Source organism: Anoplopoma fimbria, chromosome 2 (genome assembly GCF_027596085.1).
Source record: "Anoplopoma fimbria isolate UVic2021 breed Golden Eagle Sablefish chromosome 2, Afim_UVic_2022, whole genome shotgun sequence".
Taxonomy (NCBI): domain Eukaryota; kingdom Metazoa; phylum Chordata; class Actinopteri; order Perciformes; family Anoplopomatidae; genus Anoplopoma; species Anoplopoma fimbria.
Genome location: NC_072450.1, coordinates 2,486,985 through 2,505,756, shown reverse-complemented (window position 1 = coordinate 2,505,756; position 18,772 = coordinate 2,486,985). Strand labels below are relative to the sequence as shown.

General features: G+C 41.4%; 1 protein-coding gene across 1 annotated transcript in view; it reads right to left on the bottom strand.

Annotated features, from left to right (window-relative positions):
- The window catches only part of herc1 (HECT and RLD domain containing E3 ubiquitin protein ligase family member 1), a 70,711-nt gene that overhangs the window by 36,508 nt on the left and 15,431 nt on the right, over nucleotides 1–18,772 (bottom strand). Inside the window, 25 exon segments of the mRNA XM_054616204.1 lie at nucleotides 2–85; nucleotides 185–424; nucleotides 820–990; nucleotides 1,082–1,192; nucleotides 1,270–1,343; nucleotides 1,346–1,375; nucleotides 1,475–1,630; nucleotides 2,235–2,407; nucleotides 2,510–2,747; nucleotides 3,325–3,445; nucleotides 4,600–4,815; nucleotides 5,691–5,962; nucleotides 7,023–7,074; nucleotides 7,215–7,335; nucleotides 9,662–10,007; nucleotides 10,972–11,143; nucleotides 12,399–12,519; nucleotides 12,628–12,742; nucleotides 12,836–13,009; nucleotides 13,157–13,381; nucleotides 14,555–14,746; nucleotides 15,477–15,609; nucleotides 16,090–16,242; nucleotides 17,622–17,843; nucleotides 18,531–18,656. Of these exon segments, the coding sequence (XP_054472179.1) occupies nucleotides 2–85; nucleotides 185–424; nucleotides 820–990; nucleotides 1,082–1,192; nucleotides 1,270–1,343; nucleotides 1,346–1,375; nucleotides 1,475–1,630; nucleotides 2,235–2,407; nucleotides 2,510–2,747; nucleotides 3,325–3,445; nucleotides 4,600–4,815; nucleotides 5,691–5,962; nucleotides 7,023–7,074; nucleotides 7,215–7,335; nucleotides 9,662–10,007; nucleotides 10,972–11,143; nucleotides 12,399–12,519; nucleotides 12,628–12,742; nucleotides 12,836–13,009; nucleotides 13,157–13,381; nucleotides 14,555–14,746; nucleotides 15,477–15,609; nucleotides 16,090–16,242; nucleotides 17,622–17,843; nucleotides 18,531–18,656 (4,038 nt within the window).

The window sequence follows — 18,772 nt, the reverse complement described above, 5'->3', positions numbered from 1 at the left end:
CCTTCTCTCCTGGGTTACTGCTGTAGAACATCACACAGGGATAAAGCTCTGTGGCGTCAACGTCCTCGAAGGCCAACTTTGGTTCCTGTTGAATCACAAGTTATCAGTTAGGGATGAACAGGAAACGTGGCTTTTCTTTTATATACGTTAAAATATTTTTTCAAATATCTAAATAATCTCTCACCTCTCCGTTCTTGCCGAAGGAGATGGTTCTGGCCTCCATGTCGAGGACGCAGGTGATGAAGTCTCCCTGAGTGAAGCTGCTCAGAGTCAGCGTCTGCTCTCCGTTGTGATAGAGGTTCCCGCTGTACGCCCGGTACAGCCACATGTCCGACGTGGTGCGGTGGTTGAAGTCGTGCACGGGCCATCGTGAAACGCCAACACACGTGCCCTCATTGCCTCGGTTCTCCTTCACGATGTAGAACTACAAAAGGAAATAAAACGTGATAGAATGAGATAGTTTATACTTTTGTGTGAAAATCTTTCCCATCAATTAATGCTCAGTCTCAGCCAGCTTTATAAAGATATAAATGATAACAGTGTTTTTATCATTTTTGTGCCACTTATGAATGCTGCATTAATGTGGTGTCGAAATAATCGGAAAGATGTTGAAAAACTTTGTTACACGACTTCCCCTCAGGTTTTGAGGGTTAAACCCTTTGAACAATAAAATAAAGCACATCTTCTTTGTAGCATCGACCTTATTTCCACGTTCATGAACACACCAAAGAAGGCAGAACGACTTCCAACAATCGATATATTAAGAGCATCTGAGGAGCACGTGAATGCAGCAGAAGATATGATAATACAATAGTGTACCTTCCACTGGTAGCATCCAGAGGAGATGCCAGTGGAGGCCAGGCCGTAGCCTTTACCCCCGCTGCCATGCGTCAGACCCTGGCCGTTTTCCACCACGCAACACTGAGCCTTCTCTGGGTCAAAGGACACTTCCTGAATGGGGAGGTTCTCGTCCTCCTCCTCTGACTCGCCCTGTGGATCAAAGTAACTGTCAGCCACTCCAACAAATAGTAATAATAGTCCAGACACATGAGTAGGGGAAGAATGAGAATGAGAACTTTACCTGCAGTTTGAGCTCCTGAACTTTTTCTTTAATCTGGATTGAGTGTTTGGCTTGAGCAATGGGAGCTTCCCACATGCAGTCGGACAACAGGGAGAAGAGACGCTCAACAACCTGGAAGAGGACAAACTTTATCAGCTCACTGGCTGTTTTTGAGGACTCGCAAAAAGAAAAAAGGAAAAGCGGCAAACCTGTGTCATTTGGTCGTCCTCCATGTTGGCCTCACAGGCAGGAAGGACGGCCTCCAGCACGTGAAGAGCCAGAGCCGAGTTCTCAGGTTCCCCACCAGAGGGACGCCTACAATCAACAGCCACCGAGGGTTAATTATTGTCTCCGCTTCGTTACATAAAGCACCGCACATTTTCCCTTGTGTCGTGTTACGTTGTGTGGTCGTACCTGAGCAGCACTTCTGGGCCGCGATGTTGAGCAGCACTTCGGTCCATTTAGGGGAGGCCATCTTGGACTGGATGGCCTTGGAGGACACGACTCTCCGGAGGAAGACGAGGAAGTCTCCGAGGTGCAGCTCAGCAGTGTGCTGCTTACGGATCAACGCTGAAGACAATAACAACACCGATACAATTACAGACCTTTTGTTACGTTTCATTGGAAACAAAAACTTACTTTCACTGTAGGCACAGTAAACAATGATATCTTTTAACCTGGACCCCTGGGCAATGTTTTTTGCAAGCTGAAACCTCCAGTTCTGTAGAGTGAAGCTGATGCTGAAGTGCCTTAAAGCTGCATTCTCTCTTCTGTCCTCTGGTTGTATAGAAGTCTATGAGAAAATGACTCTACTTCTCTCTTGATTTATTCCCTCAGTAAACATTGTAAACATGAGTTTATGGTCTCAATCTCTAGTTTCAAGTCTTCTTCAATACAGCATGATGTTCATTTAGTGTTATTTTTCCTAACAAGGTTAATTTATATTTATCATTTAGTTAGTTAATGGAAATACTGTTGTCAACAAAAGTGTTTGCTCATAGCTTGTGCTAATGAAAAACAACTCTGCTCACATGGATGTCATAAAGACAAAGACAAACACAGTGAGTGTACTACATGTATTATCAAACACATAAGGGAAAACTTGGCTTCCTCATCAGGTCACTAAAACCTTTCCACCCCATTAAAGAGTAACGAGACCAAACTCCTTTATCACCTCTGAAGTCTTTCTTTTCTGACTCTGCTCCGTCCTCCTGTTTGTTGTCTTCTTGTTCTTTTGCAGAAGAGAGCAGACTGACTCCGGCCTGAGACAGCAGGTTCTTCAGCTGACTGCAGAGCAGATCCAGCAGCGACTGGACGACCTTCGGACTTAACTTGTCCGCGTACGTCCTGCAAACCCAAAGTCAGACACAGTTTATTGATATAATCTTCAGGTTTATAAAAGTGCTGATTTCATTCCTGCAGTTTTTAAATCCCCTTAAAAGCTCTTACCCGGTGCTGATGGCCAGAATCTGCAGCAGGCGGGTGGAGGCCACCTTGAGGGCGGTGCTGAGCTGAGACACTCCGGGTTTCTGCAGCAGCTGGAGCGGCTGGCCGAGCATCGTCTCCGTCCCGCAGAGCTGAGACAGAACGTTGAGCAGCCCGCTGGAGATGGCCAGAGACACGTCCACCGGCTGGTAGCGGACGCTCAGAGCAAAGACGGTGACCAGTAGGAGGCGCTGCTGGGCTTCTAGGATGGAGAAGGAGCAAGAGGGGAAAAAGATAAAAGCATCAGACAGGATGCTGGTATATCAAAGCCGGGAATTTCATCACTTTAGGGGCCTCAATTTTATGATGGCACAATGGTGTTAAGTCCACATAAATAATGAATTTAACCCAAGGGTAAAGGATCATTTTAATTCTAAAACATATAGCCATCAGTTAAATAAATAAATAAATTACAACTTTTATTCACAAAATAATTCATTAGTATTTATGTTTCAGAAGCGGAACGTTTTGCCCAGGAGATGTTTTCTGACTTTTCCTTATTTGTGCTTCTACCATGACTAAGCCGAGTCATTTATCTACGTAATTAAATGGGCTTTTTGTTTTGTCTGTTTGTGGTTATTAATTCTTACTTTGTTGGTCTGTTGCCTACAGTCAAAGTTAATATTCCATTAAAAGGAATTCTGTGTTGAACGAGCAGATTGCAGGTACAGCTAAAACAACTAAATAATTAATTGCTATGATCTTTATATTTACAACCTAAATTATGTTAGCCTAATAAATCATTGAGGCTCCACTGCTGAGGATGTCGTCTCTCTTACCTATGTGGTGCTTGTTTGCCTGCAGTGCTCTCTCCAATGTGACGGACAGTTGCTGGTAGATCTTATGAACAGCGGTCTGGATTTCCATCTGGAGGCTCCTCTTCGCTGCTTTTACACCATCCTGCAAAAGAGAAAGATGAAAACACAGTCAACATGGTCACTACTCAGGCTGCAGGACATTACTGAAAACCAGGCGGCAACCTCCGAGTCTGCAGAGTGAAGCCAAAGCTTCCTGTCTTTAAGCTGCATTCTCTCTAGTGTCCACCAGGGGGCGACTCCTCTGGTTGTATAGAAGTCTATGAGAAAATGACTCTACTTCTCTCTTGATTTATTCCCTCAGTAAACATTGTAAACATGAGTTTATGGTCTCAATCTCTAGTTTCAAGTCTTCTTCAATACAGCATGATGTTCATTTAGTAAATGATGCTCCATTTAGAGTCAAACAGACCATAAAGCAGGGGATGCTTTAGGGCGGGGCTACACACTGATTGACAGGTCGACACCAGAGACGTATACGCCGTCTCTACGTCACTCCTCCTCAGTCCAAATATGGTAACTTGGTTAAATGTTTGCAAAAAAGCGAAAGTGGTGACGTTGAATTCGCCAAACTCCAGACTTCATAACATCAATCCACAAACCGATGGGTGGAGTCACGATGACTACGTCCACTTCTTATATACAGTCTATCCTGAAAACTTACTTTGAGAATTTTTGGGGGGGGAAATAAGAAAAGATACTGGAATGTTCAGCAGATTACAACAAAATACAAGTTTTACAAAGTGCTTCGACAGACAAGGCAGCAAAACAGTGCAATAGAAGAAAAATAGTAAAATAGGGATATTTTCTTATTTTTGCAATCAAATACTTTTTTTCTTCTCTCATTTTCAGGTCTGCTTTGGTTGTTTGATAAATTGATCAAGAATAATTGTGATTTAGTGTTTCACTTTGCATGAACAGAGTCTGCATGCCATGTCTGAGTACATTCATTTACATCTGACAGACTTCTCGGGTAGATTTGTCATGGAAAAAAGGCAACCATGCAAGATTTCCATTTGTATCAAAGCAGCAAAAATGACATTACATTACAGTCATTTAGCAAAAATGATGTAGCATGACAAGTTTGACTAAAACTAAACTTTCACTTGACTATTGCACAATCATCACAATGACGATGCTCAAATATGCATACTTTGTGCAGCATTGTAACTTCCATCACTCAATATTGGTATTGGAAAATGCCTTAATGGCCCAGCAGTGGTTCAGACTCAAACGTACCTGATAGTGATGCAGCTGAACGCTCTCTCTCTTCAGCCCTCCGGCGCCGACGGTGCCGAGGCCAAAGCAACCCGCCAGGAACTGCAACCGGACGGAGGTGAGCAGGGAGGAGGACTGGAAGGCGCCGCCGGGTCGATCCACGTTCCCGGGCTGGCTGCCCTTCTCCTCCATGCCGGAGATCAACACCACAATCTGGTGGAGCGCCTCCAACCGCAGCTGGAGATGAAAACACATCCTGGTGGTCAAGAGGAATATTCTGAAAGCCTCAGAGCATTTTTTTCGCTGCACCATTAATAATATGTTACCGTTTTCAGAAATCTGCCTCAATTGTTTGACACAACATAGTTTTAAAAGTATAAATCTTGTGATATTCTATAATTTTTTGGTTGTAAATCCCACGAAAAGACAAAAAACAACAGTGATTGTATCTAATAGCAAGTATCCTGTGTGTGTATAAAAGCCTGTGTCACAGCTGCATTATTCTCTGAAACGCCAGAGGGCATACAAACAAAATGAACTGTGAAGATTCAAAATGACAACCAGTGTAACTCGTATATATGCTCATAGACTGTAGGTGTAACTGGCAAAACGCCATAAACCAACCAGCACAATGAGGAGGAGGGATTGTAATTATCTGTAAACTCGTATCTCATATTCATGGACTACTTTAATTGTCTTTATACGAGAACTGTAAAGAAACAAGTCAAGTATTAAATGCTTAATAACGAAAAGAAGATTAAAACAATTTGATTTGGCTCCAAAATACTTACTCAAATGAAGACCTCCTGTTTCTAAAGCATCTTAAAACTAATCGGCCTTCTTTGTATTATTTAAACGGTGTTTTTATCAGTGAACGGTTTGTGACAGTCATGTAATCTAAGACTAAGCTTACGTTTTGGTGTTTTCATGGGATTTGTTAAAAAAATAAAGAATATCACCAGAATTACAGGACAAAAGGGTCAAAGAAATTCTCTATTGAAGCAATTCCTAATGGGAGGTAAAAAAAACATTTGTCCAGATAAATTCATGTGGCACTGCACCAATACACGTGAGACAGAGACCCAGAGAAGTCCTGAGAGAGAGCCCCTCACCTCGGCCCTGCTCTGCTGATGTTCCATGGCCAGGATAGTGGCCTGCGGGCTGGTGGACATGCTCTCCTCCGGCTCCTTGAAGGCCGGAGCGAGGCCCACGTCGCCGCTGATGAAGCTGACCATGTTGTCGATGAGAGCGTGGATGCCCAGTGAGCGGTTCAGGTCCAGGTCCGACTCCTCGTAGAAGAGCGCCGAGCTGTAGCTCCGTTTGCGGCTCAGTTTGGCCCGGAACCAGGACTCAGCCAGGGAGTCCGGTGAGCTGTGGAGTAAACCTGAAGACAAGAGGAGAGAGGAGCCTTTCAGATCCATAAATGCTCAACAGTACTCTTTTTGATGGGTGGGCCATGTTCCTTTTAAGCACTTAGGAGCTACGCAGGGTGATGCATTATTACTCTATAACAGCTCATCAAATGGAGAAATGCTGATTCTTCATGCGGGCTCAAGCCTTCATCAGCCATTATGGATTCATCTATAATGGGCACGCTGAGTTTCCAAACACCCACTGAGGAATAAAATGCTGCAGTTGAGAAGTGAAATGGCAACCAGAGCTTGTGTTTCCATATTCCATAAAGTATCAGAACTGATGATTTCTTTTAAAATGGATAGTTGTGATGTTTTTAAGTGAGGTTGTATGAGGTTCTTCTCCACTACAGTAGATGGAAGTTTGTAGAAACAGACAGGAGAACCAGCACGAGAGCAAAACATGTTCTGAACAGCAGAACATTGATTTGCTTCCCTGCTGGTTCTCCTGTCTGTTTCTACAAACTCCATCTACTGTAGTAAAACACTGACTATGGAGAAGAACCTCATACAGACACACTTCTAAACATCACAACTGTCCCTTTAAAGTATCCGTACTGATGATTTCTGAAGTGCGACAGGTATTTTCATGAAAACTCTCACCTATCACAATCTTCACTAGGAGCGAGCCGTTATTGTGCAAAGTAACAAATATTCCAAGCAGAAGAATGAACAGTTACTTTAACAACAGGCTCATCTGTATGGTCTCTCTTTCTTTGTTTCTGCTGTCTGTGTATTAGCACAGAAGGTGGACTATGACAGTATCTTGAAGTGAAGCTCAAAACAAGGCCCTCATCATGAGAGATGAATGGAGGGGGGAGGAATGAGCTAGAACAAGAGGAAGAAACATGCCATCATGTACTTGCTTGGAGCTCCTCTTGTCTTTGGGGCTCAACTGCCCCAAAAGAAGCAAATAAACTATCCAAACAGGGAATCAAAAGACAAAGAGACAAGAGTAACGTGTGATTGACGACCCGTCATCATCCTCACTCGTCAACATCAGGCACATCTTTTCCTGCAAATGATCTTTACCTCTCTTTTTGTGAGAGAACGCCAAGTCCGGGTCGACGTTTCTCCGTCCGCTCTGAAACAGAAAACGGAGACAAAGTGTGATGTAGCTTTCAAACCTCTACACAAGGTTCTCATAAACACAAAAACACCAAAGCAGAGAGACAAACAAATATGTATATATTTATATATAGAGAGAGAGAATGTGTGCTCTACCAGAGTGTAACCCTCTTCGTCGGACTCGGGCTGAGAGAGGTCCGACTCGCTCCTGGACTTCATCAGTCTGTAACTCGGGCTGCTCTGCACCGAGCGGCTCTCTGCACTCAGACTCTCACTCCTACAAACACAAAGAGAAAACGTATTAGTCATCTTTTTGAAGCCAGTGCAACACCAGGTACAAATGTATCTGAACTAAACATGATTTTTAACCCCCAAGATGATACATTACTTTTTACATTTACTGTTTACTACATCTCTGAACGTACAGAATATATTTATTACACCTCATAACGCATAAATATTTACTTCATCTGTGCTGAAATTACAGTTTGTCTACCATAAATATATTATTGTATTTTATATTATTTTATGTTATAAATAGAGCTGTAGCTAATTATTATTTATTTTTTTCAATTTCATAGCTTCTATTTATTTTTGAATGAATCTTTGAACTTCAACCTAAAAAATGTATATATATTTTGTTATTGTGAGAATATAAATGAAATGTATGGTGCTGTTAGATTGCTGCTAGACTGCTCCGTTAATGTGGGGGCTTGCATCCCTTTATGGGGGCAGTGAAGATTTTGTTTTTGAAAGGTTAAACAACAAACAAAAAGCGATTGAAGCAAAATGTTTTGTTTGATAAAAACATGTTTTGAATTTTGGAAATGTCTTTTTTCAATATAATGTTGACTTTACAATGCTCTGAATTGTTGTAAACGTTTTAACACAGCCACCACTGGAATCTAAATCCACAAAAAATACTAGAATACTCATATCAGTGTAGACTGATCTGTATCTGCAGCTTTGTACAAATACTGGGTTCAAACTAAATCAATAGATGTGGAGAAACAAAAGAACCTGCGCAGCATTCAGATGTTGATTTAGAGTACATTCCTATTATTTTAATCCTAAATTTTAGCAACTGAACTATTTTATGTCTAGAATTCTTATTTCTACTTGCATGATTTTCTTTGAAACATTTTAGTTGTAGCCTGATTTAGATCCAAGACATATAGTATGATAATAAAGACTTGAAACTAAAATCTAAAGGCATAACAATTCCCACCAAACCACCCCTTACTTAACACATAAAGCTCTTAATACGATAAGTCTGATAGAACCTGTCAATATATTATTACCTTGAACTGTTTTGATACTAAGAGGCCCCTCAGTGCAAAGGCTCCAGGCGGAACATGTACTATAAATATAGGTCAACGTTCAGATGAACCTTGTTGAAACAAGAACTCTGGTTTCAGCAGAATTCTGATAGAGACACGTCTTCACATGTTAACCTGTGTGTGTGTGGTTTACTGTATAGATTTAATTTGATTACCATTATCATGGTAACAGACCAGAAGATACCTCTCCTACACCACAGACTTTGGGACTGAACACAATTGTTTTGGCAGTAGATTGAGAACATATTTTCAGATTTCAGTGGGTACTTTATTCCATGCCAATATTGGACAAAATTAACAATGTTTTTTAAACGTTCCTATTGGCATTCATCTTGTTTACCAATTAGTCTTTTCTACATTATGTTCAAGCTCAAATATTAAAGCTAAATCAAGTTTTTAACCCTTTTAACATGTCCAAATGCTGTTTTTTTGGTTTTTAGATGCTCCAAAAACGCCATGGCTGATCATGTCCGCCCTGCAACTGCAGTGTACCAATGGGGTTTGTTACATAACATAACTGAGGAAACAATCCCTAACCTACAGGATGGGGCTTTCTAAATAATTAGCAAAACACTGAGATGAAACAATCATTGGAAAAACTTCTAAATACAAGTTTGATGAGCAGAGATGAGTTTTTAGTGGTTTAATCGGTACCAGGTGAGGATCTTTAAATCCTGGGTTTACTAATTTGTGTAAAAACAACACTCAGGCCCATAGAAGAAGTAGAAGATTGTGGTTTCCGTTATGATGTCATTACTGGCCTTAAGTGGTTCAAATATTAGAGATAGGGGAGAAAATCCATAGTTCTTGTTCTGCACAAAAATGCATAGTCAGCAACAGCTTATATGAGGCTTCAGCAGTCTGAGTTAGCTGAATTAAATCCTCAAAAGTTGCAGACTTTTAAGTGAAACGCTCCCTCTTCGTGTTACTGTTTTTCCAATGCATCTAAGAAACAAAACACCGTCCAGGGAAATACAGAGAGTTCTGCATTAAAAAGACTGGTGAGATCATAAAAGTTAATTGTAACCGTTTGGGACCCCTAAAAAGTGTCTTATTCAGTGATTGCACTAATCTCCCCTTTGTCACTTCTGGTTGCTAAAAAAACAAAAACAAGGTGGCGACGGCCAAAATGCGGAACTAGAGGCTTCATCATGTCTATAACGGAAAATATTAGGTTTATGCAACCTTCACACAAATTCACCACTAAAAAGGGAACTACTACATGTGTTTTGATGTCTAGCCCCTCCCCTCCAGCGCTCAGACCTGGTCATGAAGCTCAGACCCTCCTGTGTTCCAGTAGCGGACTGGGTCTGGCCCTCCTCCTGGTTCTGCTTGGCCAGCTCCCCCAGCACAGGGCTCACCCCCAGCAGCAGCAGGGCACAGCGGTGGATCACAGAGTTACAGGCGGCCGTGTACAGGTCCTGACCCTCTGGGAGACCCGTGCTGCCCCTCCTCCCCTCCTGAGACAGGATGGTGTCCTCCTCTCCTCCTCCACCTCCTCCTCCACTCCTGGAGACGGAGCCGGAGCCGAGTCCGGTGCTGCTGCTGGCTCGCTCTCTGTCCCGACTGCGAGCCACCTCCCGCGCTGAGAGGAAACATTGAAAGATTTCTGTGTGGTGCAAGATGCACATACACAAATAAAACACACACACACACAAGATGCTGGGTTAGAGGACAAGCAGCAGCCGCACAATACACTCAACGTTTAACAGCTGCATAGTTCCTAACCAAAGCCGATGCCAAAGCGCCACATCAAGAAACGTCCGAGCACATCTTAGACCTCAACTGTTTTTCAGATATCTTTAAAAAGCTAATGCCGTGGGGATTAAAAAGAATGTTTTCTTTAAACAATCGCCAAAACTAAACCGTTTATCACAGCCAGAAGCTCTAAAAAACGTCATTATCGTCAGACAATCTATCTAACGGCCCTTGACCACATCATGTGTGACGAACGATTCTGTCAGAAAAAGCAGCCGAAACAAAGCTTTCATTTTTGATATTTCATCAAAAACATTTTATTAAAATGAAGTAACCGGATCCTGTGCAAACCATTAAATTCTGAGCTCCTCAGCGCAACTAGGTAGCCATAATTGATTCGACTCAGACCAACAGTCACGTGACAAAAATACCATGAAACTTCGATTGAGAGCAGAGAGGAGAGTCGAGTCTGTAAAAATGTAAATAGTAATATTTATAGTAAGTGTATTCTTTTCCATCATTAGTAACACTTGTGGGCACTGAAATGTGGATTCCCTTGTTTTCCAGTTTTTGTAAAAATAACTTATTGAAGAAATTCAACTTCTTCTTCTTTTTTTTTTTTTACGATTTATGGCATTATAAATAAGTTATAACTGCACTATAGACATGTTTAAGTTCTCTCTACTCCTAGGCATGATTGTTCTGTTTTCATAGAGGTGCAGGACTTGTTTATTACAGTATAAATAAAGGCAACAGACAGAAAAAAGTGAATTTCACCCAAACCCAACAAAACATCACCACGATACATACCCAACGTTCCTGATGATAAGCACACTGAAAGCATATAAATCATACATCCATGCAGGTGTACTCACTTCCAGCAGTCATAACTTCGTGTTCCCGGTCTTCCTCTTCGTCGTCTTGTTCCTGATGGCCCTCCTCTCTCTCGCGGTCAGCTCTCTCTTCAAGCTCCGCCTCCTCGTCGATGGTGCGAGTGAACGAGTGCTCCTGAGGGTCCATGTCCAGAGAGTCCTGATTGTCCGAAATCTGACAGGAATGTAACAAAATAACATCCATGAGTGTATTTGAAATTGAAAATTTGATACGAAACAATATGGTATGAAATGGCAAGGCAAAGCACAGTAAGATACGGTACGATACTCTACGATGCACTACCCTACGATACGCTACCCTACGATACGATACGATACTCTACGATACTCTACGATACGACTCTACGATACGAGACTCTACGATACGATACCTCTACGATACGAGACTCTACGATACGAGACTCTACGATACGAGACTCTACGATACGAGACTCTACGATACGAGACTACGATACTCTATGATGCACTACCCTCTACGATACGAGACTCGATACGATACGATACGAGACTCGATACGATACGAGACTCTACGATACGAGACTCTACGATACGAGACTCTACGACTCGAGACTCTATGATACGAGACTCTACGATACGAGACTCTATGATACTACGATACTCTACGATACGATACTCTACGATACGATACGAGACTCTACGATACTCTACGATACGAGACTCTACGATACGATACTCTACGATACGATACGAGACTCTACGATACGATACTCTACGATACTCTACGATACAATACGATACTCTACGATACGAGACTCTACGATACTCTACGATACGATACTCTACGATACGATACGAGACTCTACGATACGATACTCTACGATACGATACGATACTCTACGATACGATACTACGATACGAGACTCTACGATACGATACTCGACTCTACGACTCTACTCGACTCTACTCTACTCGACTCTACTACTACTACTCTACTCTACTCGATACGGTTTGGTATGGTATGGCATGATACGAAACAATATGCCACGCCATGCCATGGTACTGTAAGATATGATACGACACGATACTATTAGATACATTTCTATAAGATACGATACTATTAGATACGATTTGTTACTATAAGATACAGCGCGTTACTGCGTGATACTGTACGGTAGGTTACGATATGATACCACACGACAAGATACTATTAGATACGATACTATTAGATAAAATACTATTAGATAAGATTCGTTCTTATAACATACAGTTTAATACGGTAGGGTACGATACAATATGATAAGGTACAATAAGGTACAATAAGGTATGATAAAACTTTATGATCAGTTGTGTTTAAATGTGTTTTGTATGATAAGACTTGTTTAATCTTCTAATAAGAAAAGAAAAACATTGAGGAAAAACAGTTTGTGAGACTATAAATGCAAACTCACCCTCCTCTCACGTGAAGAGGATCTCGTCTGGACGAAGTCCATATTCTTACAGGCCAGCAGGCGGTTCCGTACCTTATAAACACTACGATAGACCTCCGCCAGGGTCTTAGATGGTTGGTACCTGACGAGAAAATAAAAATATACTTGTGACATGTGATGTTTAATTAAGGCTGGCGCTGTGAGACAATGTGGAGACCTTTAACACATCATGAATATCATGTTACGGTACCTGCCCTCTCCACAGGCTTGGTCCAGCAGCCCTGTGTGCTTCAATAAGGCTGCCAACACAAACCTGGACACCATGTCCAACAGGGACTCATTACTGAGAGACGCATTGTCCCAGTCTGCAACAGAACACACAGTACGGTCAGCTCACTGTCGAGACTGATGCCTCTGGCACAGAGACAATAGAATTCTTTACATGCCAAGTCAAAAACCTTTGCTCATGCCATAGTCCTGCATGTTGATCCAGAGGCTGTTGGCGGGTTCTTTAGAGGAACAAAGAGCCAAATCCACCAAGACACTCAAGTCGGGACGCAGTGTGGAGTCAAAGGGCTTCTGCTCTTCATTACCGGACAGGGCTGCCTCCAGTAACGAGCTGATGCAGGAGTCTGAGGGACACAAGTGGACAAATATTCATTGTCTCAACAAGTCACAGAGGAAAAAACACATGAATAAAAAGAGCAAAAGAAGAAACATGTATCTACAAAATATAAACTTCACTGAACAGCTTAAACGTCTAAATGTCCTCTCCCTACCGAGCTGTGGGATGTCCATTTCCAAGCCGTTGCTGAAGAGCGGCGTTTTGAGCCAGTAGGCGGTGTCCTGCTCCTCCAGCGAGGTCGGAGCTCCCTGCAGCATCCCGCCAAGGCAGCGGCCCACGAGGAGGGCGACCGTCCTCTCCAGATCCACGAGCCAAACCCAGGAGAGCGCCGGCTGTGGCAGGGACGTCCCCGAGGCCGGCTCAGCAAAGTCAGACGTACCTGGACGGTCGGTAAAGGTAGAGGAGTGGAAGAAGGACGGCATGAGTTCTACTGCCCAGAAATAGGAAGGTTTCATTTTCAGGGATAATAAGGTCTTAAGAACTCTACCCAACTTTGATTGATACATTCAAAATGTTTCATTTGGTGGACACATATTACAACCTCAGAAGGACCCCCAACTTTTTACAGACTTACACAAACAAATTATATCTGCAACTAGAAAACAAGAGTCTTAAATTACATTTGTGGCTCACATACCAAAAAGTCGAGAGGACAAAATGAGCAAATGCTAAAATTGAAATGCTAAACGTTTGATTAGAGCCAGTGCAATATAACAAGCAACCTGGCTTTGACAGAAAAATACACTATCCTTAATCAGTTACCACATGCAAGTGATGTAAAGAACCCACATAGATTTTGTACGGAACAAAGACCAACTACAAAAATCCAAACTAAATACATTTAACCTAATTTTCATTCAAAGAGAAAAACTTTAGGTTACTTGCGTAACCCTGGTCTCTGAGTAGCATTAGTGACGTGAGACACGAAACAAATGCTATTAAAGAAAACCAAAAACCCCAACAATGTACATTAGGGTGTAGTAAATTAGTTTTTGATAGCCATCTCTAGTGATAAAACAGCTAAAGGCCTAAAATGTTTACGTTGGTGACCAGGTGTAAATATACATTACAGTTGTTATCTAACTGGTATTGAAAAAAAGGTTACAGTTATTATTGCATGACTAAAAATGTGAGCAATATTTCTGTTACGTTGAGTAATTCTAGTTTCGAGGGCAAAACACTGCTTTCAACCTTACAGGAAGGTTTTCATTGTTGTTTTTTATATAGTATGCAGAGCCTGTTTATCATATACCAAACATCTAATCAACATTGATACTGTATGCTAACAGCTAATGCAGTGATGATACAGTACATGCTTTGAATTCCTTAGATATATCTTTACCAGACTGCATGCAGCAGATAATAAAACGCTCATTTCAACCAGAAGACACTTCAAACCCAACTTGGACTTATGACCAAAGTCTTGAGACTTGACTTTCTTTTATGCACTGACATAAGCTTGTGGAAAAAAATAATAAAGCAGACTTTCAGTCAAGACTGTTGATTCAACTTCACAGCACGTTTCTATGATTTGATGTAGCTTCTTGCTCACCATGAAGGGGCCACTGCAGCTCCTGGTCCTCCAGAGGAGAAGCAGCAGGCAGCAGCCTGTTGAGGCGGTCCAGAGGAGGCAGCAGGTCCAGCAGGTGGCTCAGCAGAGGCCTCGCCACCGACACCGGGAGCAGCAGCAGGGAGTTGATTATCTGGCACAGCATGCTGCCCGCCGCCGACACATAGATCACATCTGGAGATGATGGAGACGTGGAGTTTTAAAAACACAGGTAATTATGGAAGAAAAACAAAGAAATATTGGGTTCAGATCTGCTGTAAAAGCATATAGGCAAAGTATAAGGGAGAGTGTAATACAAATACAAGATAGAAATCTATTAAGCCCAAAGGAAATTCTGGTGCCAGAGTTTGGTTAAAGATTACTACAGAAGAATAAGAACAAAACAATAAAGGAAGAATATAAACATATTTAAACAATAGAGTAATAAGTGTATGAGAAGTTATTCTGACACCAGTGCAAAATAGAATAGCAATACGAGTGAGGTTAATATAGTAAAAACAAGAGTAAAAATATAAAGTGTAGAAGAAGTTATACTGACAACATTACACTAATAGAAGCTAAAATAGAAAAGTGATATTGAGCAGGATACTGATATTATTATGAATGATTGTAATATTTAACTTTTAATTACTTTTCAAAGATCTTTTCTGTTGACTGTGAATAAGTTATCATATCGATTAATATCAAAATATATAACCTAAATGATTAACAGGTTGTTTTATGCAGTTTAACCAGCTTTTTAACCATCTTTGAGTTAGTAGCATGAGAAGAACATAAATAATGAAAGCGTTTTATGACAGAAGGGCAGAAGTGCACAAGCGGAGGATTAGAGGGTCGAGATGGAAACATGGAGAGAGAGACACGGTGGCGTCTCAGCCAAATGAGATGGACTGATCCTCTTCACCTTGCAGCTTCTCTCGTATGCTGCCGTTCCAGGAACTCTCTTTTATCAGAGAGGCTGAGCGGGAGAAGATGTCGGTGGCGTGAGGCAGCAGGAGCTGCAGATGTTTGTGGAGTAAAGCCACACTGCTGGAGTTCTGCAGAAAGAAACACATTATTAGGCTCATTATTTTCAACAAGAAATAAATCTAAATTGAAATATCTGGTTTCAAAGCTGTTAATCACATGTCACATAATCACAGAAAATGAAATCCTGAAAATACAAACTGTGTTTTATAAATATGCAAATCCACTCATATGCAACTAGGAGATGCTTCGCTTCATGCATCAGGTATAAAAAAGTGTTTTCGTTAAAGATATGTAAGTTTATGTCATTTTACGCTTCATGAATGAGACCAAGTGAGTTCTGTGATGTGCAATAAAGAGTAAATAACATGATGAGGCTTCTGCCTTTTAAAATCAACCGAAACATTAAGTTATTATCTCATCAGTGTTGCAAAAAAACTTTAGACACATGATCCCAGATGCTCCGGTATTTAAGTGAAGACATAAACACTACTTTCCACGTAATAAAACGGTTATCTATGGAATAGAGAGCATGCTTGTTTGAACCGTACATCGGTGACGGAGTTGATGTGGCAGTACGCCAACAGCTGCTTCTGCAGAGAGCAGAGGAGCTGGTGGAGGTGAGCCGGCTGGCTGCTGTCGGAGGAGGAGGTGCCCTGCTGCAGCTTATCGCTGTTCTTCTCCAGCTCGCCAAACGCCTGATCCTGCACAACAAAAAACACAAATCGGATGTCAACAACTACGGGGTTCATGGTGGGGGTGCAGCATATGAGGAATATATTAAAGGATTCAAGGTCAGGGATGATTTATTCATTATGAAACACAGGGTTGCACAAGAAAAGTTGCAGCAAAAGACAAACGTGACCAAATAAATAAAAAAGAAAAACAGTAGTACATTTTTGTATTTTGCATCAGGAGGAATGTAAACAATTAAACAATTCTCTGGGCAGATAATCTGGTCGTCATCTAACATTAAAAATCTGAGATCGAGGAAATGTAACAACATTATTTAATATCGTAATAGAAATTTACTTGCAATAAACATACAAACATTAACAATACTTAGTTCTGCATTTATGCTGCTTTTAGTGTTCTGTTCAAATACAACAAACTGCTTGTTGAATTAAAAAATTAATTAAATGTATTTCTCAAATTCATTTTATGAATAACTTGAACATTGAATAAAAGACACCAATAAAAAATAATTACATTTTAAACTGATGTTTTTCCACTGATATTCTCTTTGCAATATCACAGTCTAATAAATAATCTAGTAATATATTATACATTATTCTGATATATATTAATTAATTAATTCTGCATAATGAATACTTTTACTTTTTTTTACTGCAAGTATATTTTAATGCTTTTGTACTTTCTCATATAATTTTGATTTAAATATTAATTTTAAATATATTGAAGTTCAAACCAGCAAAATTACAGTTTTTTGTATAATAATGTTTTTTATCCGGATGTGTTTTTATCGTTTGTGATTTTCCCCAAAACAGAAAACAGAGCTCTAAAGCTTAAGAAATGAGTAAGAGGAGGAAAAAGGGAGATTTCCGTCAGAGGAAATGAATTCAAAAAGGAGTGAGTCATAAGCAGAACGCCTTGCAGTCTAATCATCATTCATTGCCTGCATAATCACACACAGTTGAAAACACCCTCTGTGTTTGTGTGTGTTTGTGTGTGCAGTATGTGTGTGTGTGTGTGTGTGGTACAATCAATAAAAGCTGTCGTTAGGATGGAGGCACCGGAATAAGCCACCGCTTCGCAGCAGGTGATGATAACAAAGGATTATGTATGCGTCATGCTCTGCCTCCAGCACTCCAGTATTAAGAGGAGCAACGAGGGGGATGGAGAGAGGGAAACAACGACCTTTTATTCGTTGACTTCTCTGATGACTTCTCTGAAAGCGTCTGCTAAATGACTGTAATGTAATGTAATGTAATGACTTCCTGCCTTTGTCTATTCTAAAAAGATCGTATTGATCCCACATATAAGGGTTCATTATCGAGCGACAAACACACTGCAATCAATGAGAGCAAACTCTCTATTGGAGCTGCAGCAAACATGGACTCACAGTGTAGAAGCCCAGGTTCCTGAGCAGCGTCTTCATGAGGATCTCGGCCAGGTGTGTGTCGGGGTGGCCTGCCGTGGCGCTGTACGTTGGGTCCGGGGCGGCCGTGAAGCCCGAGCCGGAGCAGAGCACCTCAGGGAGGTCGGCCGGAGAGCTGTAACCCAGGAGGGAGGCCACGTGGGTGTGGTCCTGGAGGCTGGTCAGGATAATGTCCAGCTGCATCCTCTGTGGGGAAAAATACAAACACATTTAAAATGAGAATGCTGTCCAAGAAAAAAACACAACCTGAGAAACAGCAATTGGTGTTTAAACCCGTAAACACTGAGATTCATACTGAGGGGAAATAGTCCAAAGTACAGTCAACACGTTTGGTCCTTGAGAGAAGTTGGCCTCACAGCCTTCACCCTTGTTTTTCTTTTGATTTAGCTTCTCTTTTTTTTTTTCATACAGTTTTTAAATTGTTGAGTTTATTGCACATTTTTTGCATGTGCAGAGATTTTCCACAAATGAAAAGAGCAGTTTGTTTTTTTGGAAAAGACTCTTATTTGCTCTCCTGCCAAGAGTTAAAGGATATAATGAATATCACTTCTATATCTCTACGTCAATATCAGTCTACAGCCGGTAAAGTAAGCTAGAAAAATGCTAAGCTAACTGGCTGAGAGTTCTAGATTATTTTATCTTGATCTAAATTGTCACATTCAATGGAAAATTTGCCATCTTATATGGGGATGTCCTCTCAGTGTTGATGGTAAATACAGTCGATTGAAGCACTAAATTCCTCATTGATGTGTTGTATTGACCCAGAATGCTGAGTTCTCCTGCCTGTGGTGCCATGCTTGCAGTGCCTATATGTACCAGCATGCATTGCAAGCAAACCTGGCTGAGTGTGTGTATCAGGTGTCATTGGGGTACCTGTCCTTTGGAGAGACTCTCCCATCTGTCCGGGCCCTGAGGCAGCAGAGAGTGAAGAAGCTCCATCCTCTCTCTCAGTGGAGGCAGCAGCATGGTCGCACCCACCGACAGAGTCTCGATCACCGCCTGACACGGACACACACACACACACACACACACACACACACACACACACACACACACACACACACACACACACACACACACACACACACACACACACACACACACACACACACACA